At 43.0% G+C, this 15803-nt stretch overlaps 1 protein-coding gene across 33 annotated transcripts in view; it reads right to left on the minus strand.

Annotated features, from left to right (window-relative positions):
* Positions 1 to 15803, minus strand: part of DLG1 (discs large MAGUK scaffold protein 1) — a 408238-nt gene that overhangs the window by 200521 nt on the left and 191914 nt on the right. For 24 of the 33 annotated variants that reach the window (XM_075069025.1, XM_075069021.1, XM_075069020.1 and 21 more), the window contains one exon: positions 11494 to 11592. The exons of the other annotated variants lie outside the window; for them this stretch is intronic. In XM_075069025.1, the coding sequence (XP_074925126.1) occupies positions 11494 to 11592 (99 nt within the window). The remainder of the gene's footprint in view (positions 1 to 11493; positions 11593 to 15803) is intronic. 33 annotated transcript variants of the gene reach the window in all.

Here is a 15803-nt window from a genome sequence, read left to right on the forward strand (position 1 = left end):
GAGGGACCTAGACAATTAGAGGACTGGACCAAAGAACCTGATGGGGTGTCAACAAGGACAAGTGCAGAGCCCTGCCTCTAGGATGGAAGATCATGCAACCTGTTACAGGACTGAGGGACCAATGGTAGGCAGAGTTCTGCAGAAAAGTGGACCTAGGGCTTAAGCAGTGGACAGAGCTGAATATGAGTCACCAGTGGCTTGTTGCCAAGCAGACTACTACGGCATTTTGGCTGTATAAGTAGGGACACTGTCAGCCAGATCGAGGACGATGAACATTCCCTCTATTTGGCATGTGAGGCCTTCATCTGGTGAGTACCTGCTGTCGTTTTGGGCCCACGACTGCAAGAAGATGTGGAAAATTGGAAAAGGTTCAGCAACTGGGCAACAAATGATTAGGAGGTTTAGACTGACTTTATGAGTGAGTAGACTGAAGGAACTGGGATTGTTTAGTCGTGCAGAGAGGAAGGAATAGGGATTATAGTGTTTCAACTACCTGAAAGGGGGTTCCAAAGAGGATGGAGCTCGGTTGTTCTCAGTGGTGGCAGATGACAGAACAAGGAGTAATGGTCTCAAGTTGGAGTGGGGGAGGTTTAGGTTAGATATTCGGAAAAGCTTTCTTGGTTCGAGGACAAAAGCCCTTACAAATCCTGCACTTCTCTAACTGATATATTTCCCCCAGACACTTTAAACAAGCATCATGAGGGTCACCCGCTGGTATGGACTTGTTACAGGACTAGCAGAGCTTGCATCCCTGGGACTTAGGCATGTAAGTCGCCAAAGGAGAATGCAGTCAGGGTGGAGGGTAAACTCCTGAGCCCAACATCTAACTAACTAACTAACTAGAACTACAGTCACTGAGAACTAACTAACTAACTATAGAATACAAACAGTCTCAATCAAAACTAGGGAAACTTGAAGACTTCGCAAAGCATGATGCCACAGTTCCAATGACCGTCACTGGCGCTAAGAAGGAACTGACGAGTTGCCAGGTTGGCAGGATCATATATTGAGCACCATGGAGGTACCACTTCAGGGGGCTCCACAGCTGATCTGATGGTGCTGCTAAGGGAAAAACTTTCTGACTGTGCACATGGCACACGCACATGTAATTGGAATCAATATGAACAATCACTCGATGAAAAAGAAGTACTTCTCATGTCTTGCTTACAACACTCCTCCTAATACATCTCAGAATGATGTTTGCTTTTTTTGCAACAGCATTACACTGTTGACTCCTATTTAGCTTGTGGTTTACTATGACCCCCAGATCCCTTTCCACAGTGCTCCTTCCTAGGCAGTCATTTCCCATTTGTATGTGTGCAACTGATTGTTCATTCCTAAGGGAAGTACTTTGCATTTGTCCTTATTGAATTTCATCCTGTTTACTTCAGACTATGTCTCCAGTTTGTCCAGATCATTTTGAATTTTAATCCTAACCTCCAAAGCACTTGCAACCCCTCCCAGCTTGGTATCATCTGCAAACTTAATAAGTGTACTCTCTATCCCATTATCTAAATCATTGATGAAGATATTCAGCAGAACTGGACCCAGAACTAATCCCTCTGGGACCCCACTCGTTATGTCCTTCCAGAATGACCGTGAACCACTGATAACTAATCTCTGGGAATGGTTTTCCAAACAGTTTTGCACCCATCTTATAGTAGCTCCATCTAGGTTGCATTTCCCAAGTTTGTTTATGAGAAGGTCAAGTGAGACAGTATCAAAAGCTTTACTGAAGTCAAGATATACCAAGTCTACCACTCTCTCCCTCCCCCACTCCCCGCAATCCACAAGGCTTCTTACCCTGTCAAAGAAAGCTATCAGGTTGGTTTGACACAATTTGTTCTTGACAAATCCATGCTAACTGTTACCTATCACTAAGAGAAGGTTACTCACCTTGTGCAGTAACTGAAGTTCTTCAAGATGGTTGTCCCTCTGGGTGCTCCACTTTAGATGTCTTGACACTCTGCGTTTGTAATCCAAGATCTGTAGTAGCAGTGCCCCGGTTGACTGCTCCAAGCAGCTACTTAGCATGTGCAGCCAACTGTCCCCTTGGTTCCTTCTCTACCCCAGAGTCAGCGTGAAACTCCAAAGTACAGAGGAGGAGGGAGGGAGGGTAGTGGAGCACTCACACGGGCAACCATCTCGAAGAACGTCATTTACTGCATAAGGTGAATAACCTTCTCTTTTTTTTCAAGGAGTGTCCCTGTGGGTGCTCCACTTTAGGTGACTGTGGAACAGTATCCCTCAATGGAAGAGGGGTTTCTGAGTATCTTTGTTGATGGAGCATAGCACAGACAGTCCGAAATGAATATTGGCAGAGGAAAATGTTGTTCCAGGACATAGTGTTTGGTAAATGTGGGGGCTGAGGCCCAGGTAGCTGCCCTGCAAATATCTACGATGGGTACATTATTGAGAAACGCTATTGATGTGGATAGCGCTCTGGTGGAGTGTGTTCGAATCCGAGCTGGAGCCGGGGAAGGAAGTGTTCACATGCTTTTCTGACTGCACAGAGCTCTAGAATGTTTACATGTAGGTTTGTTTCTGCTGGGGACCAGCGTCCCTGGATAGTGGTGTTGTCCAGATGGGCTCTCTATCCCCCGAGGGAAGCATCTGTGTTAACTGTTATAGTAGGAGCTTTATGTTGAAATGGGACCCCCCAAGCAGATGTTTGTGATTGCATCCACCATTTGAGGGAGTCCTTCACGTTGCAGGGCATAGACAGCCTTTGTGGAGGGAATGCTTGTGTGGTATATAGTAGGTGCGGAGCCAGGACTGTAGGCATCTCATATGCAGTCTGGCATGTTTGACTAAATAAGCTGTAACAGCCATATGGCCAAGGAGTTGTAGGCAGGCCCTGGTGGATCTTTGGGGGCTGTCTGTGATCACTGTTATCAGCCTAGTTAGGTTGAGGAATCGCTGTTGGGATAATCTTGCTTGTGCTGAGAAGCAGTCAAGATAGGCCCCCTATAAACTCTAGTTGCTGGATAGGGACCAACGTGGACTTTTGGATGTTTATTTGAAACCCTAGCTGGTAAAGAGGATTATATTGGTTTGTGCAGCCTGTACTGCTATCTGTTGAGTTTGTGCTCTTATGGAGGCAGTCACCCAAGTATGGGAAGATCGTTGCCCCTAGCCTGCAGAGGTGAGCTGTGGCAACGGCTCAGACTTTGGAGAATACCCTTGTGGCAGTCGACAAGCCGAAAGGTAGTACTTTGTATTGGTAATGTTGATGGCCTACTGTGAAGTGCAGAAGTCACCTGTGTGCTGGATGAATAGTGATGTGAAAGCAGGTGTCCTGTAGATCGAGGGACGAGAGCCAATCTCCTTTCTATAATGCCAGAATTATGGTTGCCAGAGTAACCATTTTGAAGCCCTGCATCCTTACAAACTTGTTGAGGTTCCATAAGTCCAGAATGGGTCTCCAGCCACCATTCTTTTTCTGTGTGAGAAAATACTGGGAATAAAACCTTCTTCTCCTGCATTGGAGTGGTACTGTTTCCACAGCTCCTAGTTGCAGGGGATGGTTTATTTCCTGCTGCAACAAGGTGTCATGAGGGGGCCCCTGAAGAGGAATAGGGAAGGTGGGTGTGTAAGGGACTAGAGAGCTCTGGCAGCTCTGCTAAAGAGATATCCATGGATTCTTTAATTCTTATAAACCAGTCCTGGAAGGACTTGAAGGTATTGACTGTGGTGGGAGGTGGTGCCATAACTGTTTTGTCTGGGGACGAGGATGAAATATGGGTGGGTAGCATTATGTCACCTTCACGAGCCTCTTCTGGCTCCGCTCCCTCTTCCTCCTGGGCCTCCAATGGCGGTGAGTTCGTGGGTGAAGAGGACAGGGTGGCCCTTGATGCTGGTGGGTTGGGGGGTTTAAGGTTCTGGGCTCTGTAGATTGCCCATAGGTCCCAGTATGGCCAATTGGGTGGCATAACAACAGACGGTGGCATCCATGGTTGTGCCTGCCAGCTTTACCATTGCATTGGTGGTTGCTGGTGACAGAATCCCGGTTTCGGGGAGATATGACAAGGGGTAAAAAGAGCTGAATCATCCGCTTCATAGCCACCACTAGCTAATGGAGGTGCATAGCCACTAGAAGTGCCTATTCAGCTTGGCCCTGGTAGAAGTGCCTATTCAGCTTGGCCCTGGTCTGACTGGGGTACCGTTGGTGCTGAAGAGAGGGGTTCACGGTGTGGAGGAGTTTGCTAGGTCCATCTGTCTGGTAAAGGGTAGCTGTATCGGGAAGCTCAGTGTTGTGGATGGCAGTGTAATATGTTCTGACAGTGCCGAGGTCTTGTTAGGCTGTGTATAGGCAGCAGGTGGTGCCATTACACTAGCCATTCTTCAGCACTGTCAGTGCAGAGCTAGGGAGCTTAGCTTTGGCTCGTGCACCTGAGGAAGAGCCTAGCCTTATCGGTCTCTTGGCTCCTCGGGACATCTCGGTACTGGATGTTCCCAGTGCCTCTCGGTCCAAGGTTCTCAGTGCCATCGGTACCGGGGCAGATTTCTTGCCAAGAGACTACTTCTTTTTAGGGGGATCTCTCTGTGGCAACGACTGCAACCGACTTTTGGTCATCTTCTTAGGTGCAGGGTCCTTAGATACGGTTTGTGTTGAGCCCCTGTCTGCAGCTGGTGCTGGGAACCATTGGCCAGGAGTCCTGGACTCTGGGTCGGAGGCTGGCCTGAGAGAGATCTCCATCATTAATCATTTTAGTTGGAGGTCCCAGGCTTTCAGTGTTCCGGCAGATAACTTCTACAGTATATGGGTTTCCCCAAGACAGTGGATGCACAGAGCTTGACCATGCAATACAGGAATTGATAGCTTGCAAGTCAGGTAACATTTAAAGCTGGGGGAACCAGACATGCCTAAGGAGTTTCAGGCATATAGAGAACGGTCTTAGTTCAGTCACCATTGGCAGAGACCTGCTGGTGGCAAAATAAAGTTTTGGAAGTTTTTTAAGTGGGTAAATAAGGATGGGAAAACGGAAAAAAATAAAAATAAAAATGGGAATACAAGCAATTTATGAAATAGACGGAGGTGCTGCTGTCACTCCAACTCAAGCCAAAGGCGGTAGAGAAGGAACTGAGGGACAGCTGGCTCCACATGCTAAGCAGCCACTCAGAGCAGCGCGAGATGGCTGTCGCACATGCTCAGCCAACCAGGGCATTGCTACTACAAATCTCCGATTACAAGTGCAGGGCACCAAGACTCCTAAAGTGGCACGCTCACAGGGACATACCTCGAAGGCGGTGGCTAAAATTTTGTCATGGTTATTTTTAGTAAAATCACAGACAGGTCATGGGCAATAAACAAAAATTCGCAGAAGCTGTGACCTGTCTGTGACTTTTGCTGCTGCAGCTCCATGGTTTTCCCCACCATTATGGCTGAGAACTGTGGGGTTCCCCCTCTGCCCAGGGCAGCTGGAAGATGCAGCATCCCCTCCCCTCCACCTGCGGCGGCTGGGAGCTGCAGGGTGACCATATTTCCCAAAGAGAAAATGGGACACCTGAGCAACTCACCCGAGGTGTCCCCTCTCCCCATGTGAGACTGTCACCTGTTGCTGAAACCCTGAGGAGGGTCCCCTCAGGAGTCTGTCACCTGTCCCTGGAACTTTGCAGGGGGCTCCCTGTCGCTTGTCGCTGCCGTCACCTGTCATAGGAAACCTGCCAGGGCCCCACTGGGCTGTCAGCTCCAGAGTCCAGAAGCAGAGAATGTCATGGAGGTCTCTGGAAGTCATGGATTTCGTGACTTCCATGACCTCCGTGACAAACATAGGCTTACTTACCACCTTATTATCTTCTAGATGTTTGCAAACTGATTGCTTAATTATTTGCTCCATTATCTTTCCGGGTACAGAAGTTAAGCTTACTGGTCTAATTCCCCAGGTTGTCCTTATTTCCCTTTTTAGAGATTGGCACTATATTTGCCCTTTGCCAAAATGGGAGCTGCGGGGGCAGTGCCGGCAGGTGGAGGCAGTCTGCAAAGCTGCCCAGTCACACCTCTGCCTAGCAGCTGAACAAGAGGGATGTTGCTGTTTCGAAGGAACCCCCCAGGTAAGTGCTGCCCAGAACCCACCTCACCCTGTCTGGTGCCCCAACTCCCTGCACCCTCCCACAAGCAAACTCTGCTGCTGCGGGAGGGGGGAGGAGAGAAGCCCTGAGACTCCCCCAGCAGCAGCCATAGCACCTGGGGGAGTCACAGAATCTGTGACCTTCCATGACCTCCATGACAAACTCACGGCCTTATTTATTACCAGTACCATCAATGATATAAACAGTAACCAGTTTGCTGGTTCTTTTTGATCCTTCTGCTGGGTTTGCAATAGCAGAACAATTCACATTATGTCATATAAATTTTTTCTTCAGTTTTTAACAACACAGTAAAAGAAGAAAAATCATTTTGATGAACACTGCCAGAGAGACAGTCCTTGAGACTGCACCTTATTTATCTACAAAACATGGTGGTAGCAGTGGAAGTTTTCTCATACTATTCCATCAGGGTGCCTCAACCCTTATGGAAGGAACACAGCCTTTAAGATTCAGAAGTAGTTCAACTTTCAAGTTTTTCTAATACTTAGTCTTTCTGCTGAGATTGCAAAGAAGGGTGCCAATTTTTATGTGAACACCTGTCGACTAGAAATTAGATAAATCCGTGCTGCTACGGAAATTCACTGAGCTGTTTCAGTCCTTCTGGAAGCAGGGATCCATTCCACAGGAGTTTAGAGATGCATCCATCGTGCACCTCTATAAGAGTAAGGGCAATCGCCAGGTATGCGACAATCACCGTGGAATCTCACTGCTCTCTACAGCGGGGAAAGTTCTTGCACGGGTTCTGTTGAACCAACTGATCACTCACCTGGAGCAGGGCTTACTGCCAGAATCACAGTGCGGCTTTCACAAGGGACGTGGGACTACTGACATGATCTTCACTGCGCATCAGCCACAGAAGAAATGTCAAGAACAGAATCGTGAACTCTACACCACTTTTGTGGACCTCACGAAAGCATTTGACTCTGTCAGTCACCAGGGCCTGTGGAAGATCATGTTGAAATTCGGCTGTCCAGACAGATTCATACTAATGGTACGTCAATTTCATCACGCTATGATGGCTCGTGTCCTGGATGACAGTGAAACATCTGAGGCCTTCCCAGTCACCAATGGTGTCAAGCAAGGGTGTGTTTTAGCACCCACTTTGTTCAGCATGACATTCTCTGCCACTCTGACTGATGCCTTTCAACACTGCACTGAAGGAGTAGGCCTGAAGTACAGAACTGACAGGAAACTATTCAATCTGAAGCGACTGTGTGCCATCACCAAGGTGAAGGAAACTGTACTTCGAGACTTTCTCTTTGCCGATGATTGTGCTCTGAATGCTAGTACAGAGCCAGAAATGCAAACCAGCATGGATAAGTTTTCATCTGCATGCAACAACTTCGGTCTCACCATTAACATCAAGACAACTGAGGTTATGCTTCGTACTCAGAACCGTCCATCACTGTAAATGGACAGAGACTTCAGGCAGTGGACTACTTCACGTACCTGGGCAGTACCCTTTCCCGAGTAGTATCAATCGATGATGAAGTAAACTGCCGAATTGCTAAAGCCAGCTCTGCATTTGGGCGATTGCGCTCCAACATCCGGGAACATCGAGGGATCAGCCTACCAACGAAGCTGAAGGTCTACCGAGCAGCGGTGCTTCCAACTCTGCTGTACACCTGTGAGACGTGGACTGTCTATTGCAGTCATGCATGAAGGCTCAATCACTTCCACATTTCCTGTCTGCGAAAGCTTCTAAAAATCAGATGGCAGGACAAAGTGCCCGATACTGAAGTCCTTACCAGAGCCAGTCTGCCGTCAGTTCACACACTGCTGATGAGAGCCCAGACCAGATGGGCCGGACATGTCGTGAGAATGTCAGACAAGCGCATTCCTAAACAGCTCTTCTACGGAGAACTCACCCAGGGAAAGCGCTCCCACGGAGGACAAAAGAAGCGGTTCAAAGACAAGCTGAAGACTTCTCTGAAGTCCCTCGAGATCAACACCACCACATGGGAAACCCTCGCACTGAACTGTCCAGCATGGACGTTCCACGCCCAAATCGGACTGATCAGTCATCTTCGGACGCACAGAGCCCGGTCATCGAACGAATGAGTTGTTGAGGTCTTCATTGACAACAATGGATGAACATCATCATCAGATAACCCACAACAGAGCAGATGGTAATAATTTTCAATCACTATTAACCTGGGCCAGATTTAAAGTGACAACCTAGATATAAAAATCTTCACACTTGTTACAAATAACTTGAACCAGCTAACCCTCTTTTTCTTAGTTTGTTTTACATGGCTTTTAACACTATAGAAACTATTCCCACCATATTCTTAACAGTTTAACACCCAACAGTGTTCCTTTAAAGTCAAATATGACATGATTATGAAGTCATCATCCACAAATAAAGATTTAAAAGTGTTCTGAAAATAATACATTCATGATTTGAAAAAAATAGTTGTATTGAAAGTCTGGAAGTCCCAGTCATAGTAAAAAGAGAGGGCACCAGAGAGCAGAAAATTTGCATGTTTGGCATACAAAATACAGACCCTCTTTCGCCCTAATTACCCCATTGCTGGCTGTGACCAAATGACACTGTTCACACATTAAAGATAGAAATTCAAGCTCTTATTTCAGGTTTGCCGCTTCACATTCACTTGGCCATCTAACACAGCTTATTTCCTTCTGTTGAAATTATACAATCCGACTGACGAAGATCCAGAAAGAGAGTTGGTTTTATAGGCCTGAAAATAATGTGATGGGACTGGAGGAAAACTGTACTAGAGCTGTCATAACTGTATTATTGGTTATGTGTACATGATAGAGCAGATGAAGTATAATAGATCTAAAAGCCACAGTGGCTTTTTTGACAGGCATGGGGAAGAGGGAGTGTGGGTATATGTGAGAGAGAATCCTAGTTTTTCTAGCCCTTCCATACTTGTTAGTTCTTCTAATACAGGAGTCCCCAACGCGGTGCCCATGGGCACCATGGCACCCGCCAGGATGTCTAAGAGCACCTGTGTACTGGCCGGCGGACGAGCATCCACCGAAATGCTGCCGACAAGCAGCGTCATCCAGAGGCGGCGTCGCCGAAATGCCAATGATTTTCGGTGGTATTTTGGCGGCAGCACCTCTGCATGACGCTGCTTGTCGGCGGCATTTCGGCGGATGCTCATCCGCCGCCACAATGCTCCATGGCTTGTTGTCTGGCATCCACTAGACGAAAAAGGTTGGGGACCACTGTTCTAACTTACTCTCCTGACTCTTTCACACTTCAAATACACACAAAACACACTATGAAAATATAAGCAATACCTTAGAGACAAAATACTAGCTTAATAAAATAAAATGTAAAGAGGAGTGCCACGTCATCACACTGCATTGACAGAAAAAATGACTTAGTTCTCAATTTTACTCTTTTGCTTCCTAATTCAGAAAAGACTGACACTGTACTAAAGAGTAGCACTGACAACAGTGACAGACTGAGGCTGGAACACTGGCACGGCCTCTGTCTCTGCATGGGTCATCTGAAGCTATCCAGCTGAGCACAGCACACTACTGGTAACAACTAACTATAATATTGGCTAGTGGTGAAGATGCAGCAAGGATAGGAAACAGACTTGATGGGAGAAGTGGTTAGCTGCCAACATATCTTACCCAGGAAAAATGGGGGAGCAGTGTTGGCCCACATCCATGTGTCTCTGCAGCAACAACTCCATTTGCCTAATTCAGGATGTAGTATGCATGGCAAATGAGAAGCATGAGAACCTGCACTCTATTTAAGATGCTTCCATTTCAGCCTTAGCCAGGTGTGTGGCTTATATTTAGTCTTGGTGGAATATGAGAACTTAGCTAGCCAGTGAGGGAAATAAGCGAAAAGCGATCAGAGGCATCTAGAAAAAAGCCCAAAAGCCTCAGCACCAGAACTCTCCACCAGTAGCTTGCAAGGTCTCCCTTCAGTGGTAGTCTGAACTCAAGCTCCGAATTCATACTTCTGTGGAAAGATAGTGACATTCCTGTTGGGATTCTTAAAAGGAAGTGTATTAAAATAAAGGAAATTAGAGTCCGTAGAACATGTTCCCTCCGCCCTTAAAAAAAAACACAAATTAAAGACCACATAAGTAGAATGCAAGCCAGGCCATTCTACTTTCCAGATTCATTATTGTACATACAATTATTTTTTCTACTGAACATTTGCTCCTGTCAGAAAAACCATTACATCATTAGAATACTGCAAGGACTGGACAGTTATCTACTTATTCAAAACATCACAGTATTTATATATCTGATTTCTCCACTGAGTAGAAAAAAGTTTACTCTGATTAACTGATCAGCGCTAATCCTAGTAGTATATGAATAATTTAATATTTAATTATTATTTCTATTGGGACCAGAGACTGAGTAGAAGACAAAGTTGCAGACAATAAGAAATTCAGAAAGTAGCTCAGCTTAGTCTCCTGTTTTGCCTGCCATCTCATCTGCTCTGAGCAGGGGGTTGGACTAGATGATTTCCTGAGGTCCCTTACATCCCTCATATTCTATGATTCTGTGATCTCATCTCATCTTTTTCTTAGAATAATGTTACTTATCTAGTCCTCAGTATTTCATAGTAACTTAACTGATTTATAGTGACTTTTGACAGTCACATGTTTTCTGAAGCCCAGAACTATTATTCAATTATAGATATTCTACCCTTTTTCTGTTTTTGTCAGAATTAGAAGTTCCCACTTATCTTCAACGGTGTAACTCTTCCATTAGACTGCAGTATCATCTAATATGTTGAGGACTTTTTAGAAGTTATTGTCAGAGGATTGAATTCTACATGTAACTTGCACTGAAGCAATTGATTATGCAAACTCTGTAGGGTAACTCTCACATCCAACACTCTTCAAACAATCCTTACACACTTCCATAGTGCTGCATATGATTTTAAACACAGATCATTTTGTGATACTAAATTTTATTTCCAATTAATTTATTTCCATGATAAACACCCTCAGTAGTATCTTTGAAATATTTCAGCCTCCTTTGCTGCTTTAGGATAAAAGCCTAACTAACCTGTAAGCCAGAGAACACAAATTAAGTTACAATGGTAATCCCAGAGAAGCTGACACTTTGGAACAGGGATTTCTGGAAACAGTAATGTTCTGATCTGACAAACAATTAATGCACATCCTTAACCTTAACCCTGAATTGTCTAAAGGATACCTCAGAAAGGGCACTCTCATAGACTTACAGAATAACAGATTTTAAAAAGAAAGGTGCTTGTACATTTACAACTTTAAGCACAAACTGCAGTACTTCCTTTACACTGTATATAAATTAATAATTTATTCACTTTATAATTCATGGAACAAACCTGACTGCAACAATGGGGAAATGTTATTTAAAAGAACAGCTATAAAAATAAATAAAAAATGGCAGGAAAAAAAAAAGAATAAAAACCTGCGATGTAGAGGATGGGATGACAGTGGTCTCAGCAGGGATTGGCAGGACAGGGATCACAGGGAGAATGAGAGAAGAGGGAGGAACAGCTTCTGTTGGCTAAAAATCATCAATAAAAAAGGTCAAGAAAGTGATACAAAGTAGAAAAACACAAACAAGACAAATTGAGGAAATGTGTAACAATCATATTTAAATGGACTTACATGTTAAAAACATTTAGCAATAAAAGCTGATATCTTTGAACAACAGACTCTTAAGTACATAAAGATGTTATTTTACAATACATAGTGCATTCCACTATACAGTACCTACAAACACAGGGCTCCAAACTGAGAAGTGATGAGTGCTCACAACATTTATTGTCAACAAGTCACTAACTTCCCAGGATCAGGAAGGGCCTGATCCAAAGCCCACTGGAGGGAATGGAAAGACTTGAACTGACTTCAGTTGGCATTAGATCTAGACCACGACACATGTTATCTACAGCATAAAGGGTAACTGAAGGGAAACAACTGTCAAAATGAACAACTAATTTAGTTTCTGGGTACTTCAGAAAGAAAAATAGTAAGGTCGAGAATACATGTTCTGCACTGATTTAATGCAACTGGTAGAAAAACTGATTTAGTTAAATTGGTGCAACTCCCTAGTGTGGATTCAGTTCTCCCACTATAAAGTAGGGATGTCAAGCGATTAAAAAAATTAATCATGATTAATCATGTGATAAAAAATTAATCTTGACTAGTCATGCTGTTAAACAATAATAGAATACCATTTATTTAAAATTTTGGATGTTTTCTACATTTTCAAATATATTGATTTCAATTATAACACAATACAAAGTGTATTACAATTATTTATACTGTAACAAACAAAAGAAATAGTATGTTTCAATTCACTTAATACAAGTACCGTAGTGTAATCTCTAACATGAAAGTTGAGCTTCCAAATGTAGAATTATGTACAAGAAAATAACACAATGTAAAACTTTAGAGCCTTCAAGTCCACTCAGTCCTACTTCAGCCAATTGCTCAGACAAACAAGTTTGGTTACAATTTGCAAGAGATAATGCTGCCCACTTGTTGTTTACAATGTCACCAGAAAGTGAGAAGGGGCATTCGCATGACACTGTTGTAGCTGGTGTTGCAAGATATTTACGTGCCAGATGCACTGAAGATTCATATGTCCTTTCATGCTTCAACCGCCATTCCAGAGGACATGCATCCTTGCTGATGATGAGTTCTGCTCGATAACAATCCAAAGCAGAGCAGACTGACGCATGTACATTTTAATCATCTGAGGGTATGGCTACACTCGAAACTTCAAAGCGCTGCCGCGGGAGCACTGCCGCGGCAGCGCTTTGAAGTGTGAGTGTGGTCGCAGCGCCAGCGCTGGAAGAGAGCTCTCCCAGCGCTGCATGTACTCCACCTTCTCATGGGGATTAGTTTGCAGCACTGGGAGCCACGCTCCCAGCACTGTGGCACTGTTTACACTGGCGCTTTGCAGTACTGTACGTTGCAGCGCTCAAGGGGGTGTTTTTTTTCACACCCCTGAGCGAGAAAGTTGCAGCACTGCAAAGCACCAGTGTAGCCAAGGCCTGAGTCAGATGCCACCAGCAGAAGTCTGATTCTCTTTTTTGAGAGTTTGGGTTCTGTAGTTTCCGTTATTGCAATGTTGCTCTTGTAAGACTTTTGCAAGCATGCTCCACACCACATCCCTCTCAGATTTTGGATGGCACTTCAGATTCTTAAACCTTGGGGTCGAGGGCTGTAGCTATTTTTAGAAATCTCACATTGCTATCTTCTTTGTTTTGTCAAATCTGCTGTGAAAGTGTTCTTAAAATCAACATGTGCTGGGTCATGATCCGAGACTGTTATAACATGAACTATATGGCAGAATACGGTTAAACAGAACAGGAGACATTCAATTCCCCCCCACATACCCCAGGAATTCAGACACAAAATTAATTAACACATTTTATTTTTCTGAGCATCATCAGCATGGAAGCATGTCTTCTGAAATGGAGGCCGAAGCATGAAGGGACATACGAATGTTTAGCATATCTGGCACGTAAATACCCTGCAACGCTGACTACAAAAGTGCCATGTGAATGTCTGTTCTCACTTTCAGATGACATTGTAAATAAGTAGTAGTATCTCCCGTAAATGTAAACAAACTTGTTTGTCTTAGCGATTGGCTGAATAAGAAGTAGGACTGAGTGGACCTGTAGGCTCAAAAGTTTTAAATTGTTTTGTTTTTGAGTGCAGTTATGTAACAAAAAAAATCTACATCTGTAAATTACACTTTCGCTATAAAGAGATTACACTACAGTACTTGTATGAGGTGAACTGAAAAATACAATTTCTTTTATTTTAGTGCGAATATTTGTAATAAAAATCATATAAAGTGAGCACTGTACACTTTGTATTCTGTGTTATGTATAGAAATATATAGAAATGAATATATTTGAAAATGCTGAAAAATATCCAAATATATTTAATAAATTTCAGTTGGTATTCTACTGCTTAACAGTGCGACTGTGATTAATTTTTTGAGTTAATCGCATGAGTTAACGGTGATTAATCAACAGCCCTAGCATAAATGTGTCTGTAACAAAAGAAAATATTCAGGTATAAACACCTTTATATTGACAGAACTCTTGGTGGTTTACTCAGATTTAATTATATCACTTTAGGAATTGATTTAATTAAATCAAAGGAACAACATTTGCAGATAAGTGCTAAGACAATTTAGGAACCCCGTTGTGTGCTAAAATTTAAAGGAGTTAAATAATTTTTAAAGGCACATAATTTAAAATACTGTTCCACCATCAAGCAGTAAATAATATGAACTACAGGCAACATCCATTAAAACACTGATCTGCATAATAGCAGAACAAAATTAAAACTTAGTGTATATCAAAACTTGATATTTCAACTAAATTTAAGATAACATGATTGTAAGCGCAACAATACAACAAACAGCAAAAATTTTAAACCATTTAAAAGAAGGATCAAATAAAGCAAGAGTTTAAAATTATGCATGATATATTTTAAATACATTTCTGCACATTTATACTGTAAGAAAAGGCATTTCAGTAATACTTCAAATATTAAACTCTTAATATTAGAAAACAATGGTTTAACATTTTAAAAGATTACTAATAAATTGTTCTCTCAAAGGTATCAGAATATCCTTACAGCTTTAAATATACAGCCTCACAGTTTTCTAAATATTACATTTTTAACTGTAGAAAGGAGATGCCTCAAGAAAGTTGACCGTACACAGATGTATCCAAAAGTAACAAAAAATACAAATACATGTACAATGTAACAGAACTCCAGTTATCAGCAGTCTTAGAGAGACATATGTTACCTTAGATAATGTTGATCTAGTTAACTAGCTTGAGAAGTTAAATACACTGTAGCTCATGTATACAAATCTCTGGTCAACTCTTCAACCAACCTCACTTGCATGTCATGTGACTCATTTTGGAATGCAAAGAAGACAACCCTTTTTAACCCCAATTTGAGCTATTTCTATTATACAGTAAGAGCTACACTAAAAGAACATTAAGGTTGCAAAATAAATCCTCAAAAGTAAGGAAATTACATAATTGAAATTGTCTCATTAATTTTAATAGTTTTTTTGTTTGTGATTTCCTAGGTTGTTAAAAATGCAAAATGAAAATTAAAATGTGATCCTGCGGTACTATATTAACATCCAAATGGTTCATCAGCAGGGTTGGAGCCTTTAGATCTCTGCCACTTGGGCTAAAGGAGTAAACAAGTGCTTCTCAACCATTTCAAACTACTGTATCCCTTTCAGGAGTCTGATTTATCTTGCATACACCATATTTCACCTCACTTAAAAACTACTTGCTTACAAAATCAGACATAAAAATACAAGTGTCACAGCACACTATTACTGAAAAATTGCTTATTTCTCATTTTTAACATACAAGTATATACACCTCTACCTCGATATAACGCGACCCAATATAACATGAATTCGGATATAACTCAGTAAAGAAGCGCTCGGGGGGGGTGGGGGGGGGGAGGCTACGCGCTCCGGCAGATCAAAGCAAGTTCGATATAACGTGGTTTCCCCTATAATGCTGTAAGATTTTTTGGCTCCTGAGGACAGCATTATATCGAGGTAGAGATGTATTCTATTTACATTATAATGTGATACTTGGGCCTGTTTTTCACTTGTGGCCCTTGTCTGAAACCTGAGTCCCAGCACCCAGGGCTGAAGCATGTAACTTGGCTTTGTGGGGCCCTGGGCAACTGCCATGCTTGCCAGTCCCTAAT

This window comes from Chelonoidis abingdonii, chromosome 8 (assembly GCF_003597395.2).
Source record: "Chelonoidis abingdonii isolate Lonesome George chromosome 8, CheloAbing_2.0, whole genome shotgun sequence".
NCBI classification, from domain to species: domain Eukaryota; kingdom Metazoa; phylum Chordata; order Testudines; family Testudinidae; genus Chelonoidis; species Chelonoidis abingdonii.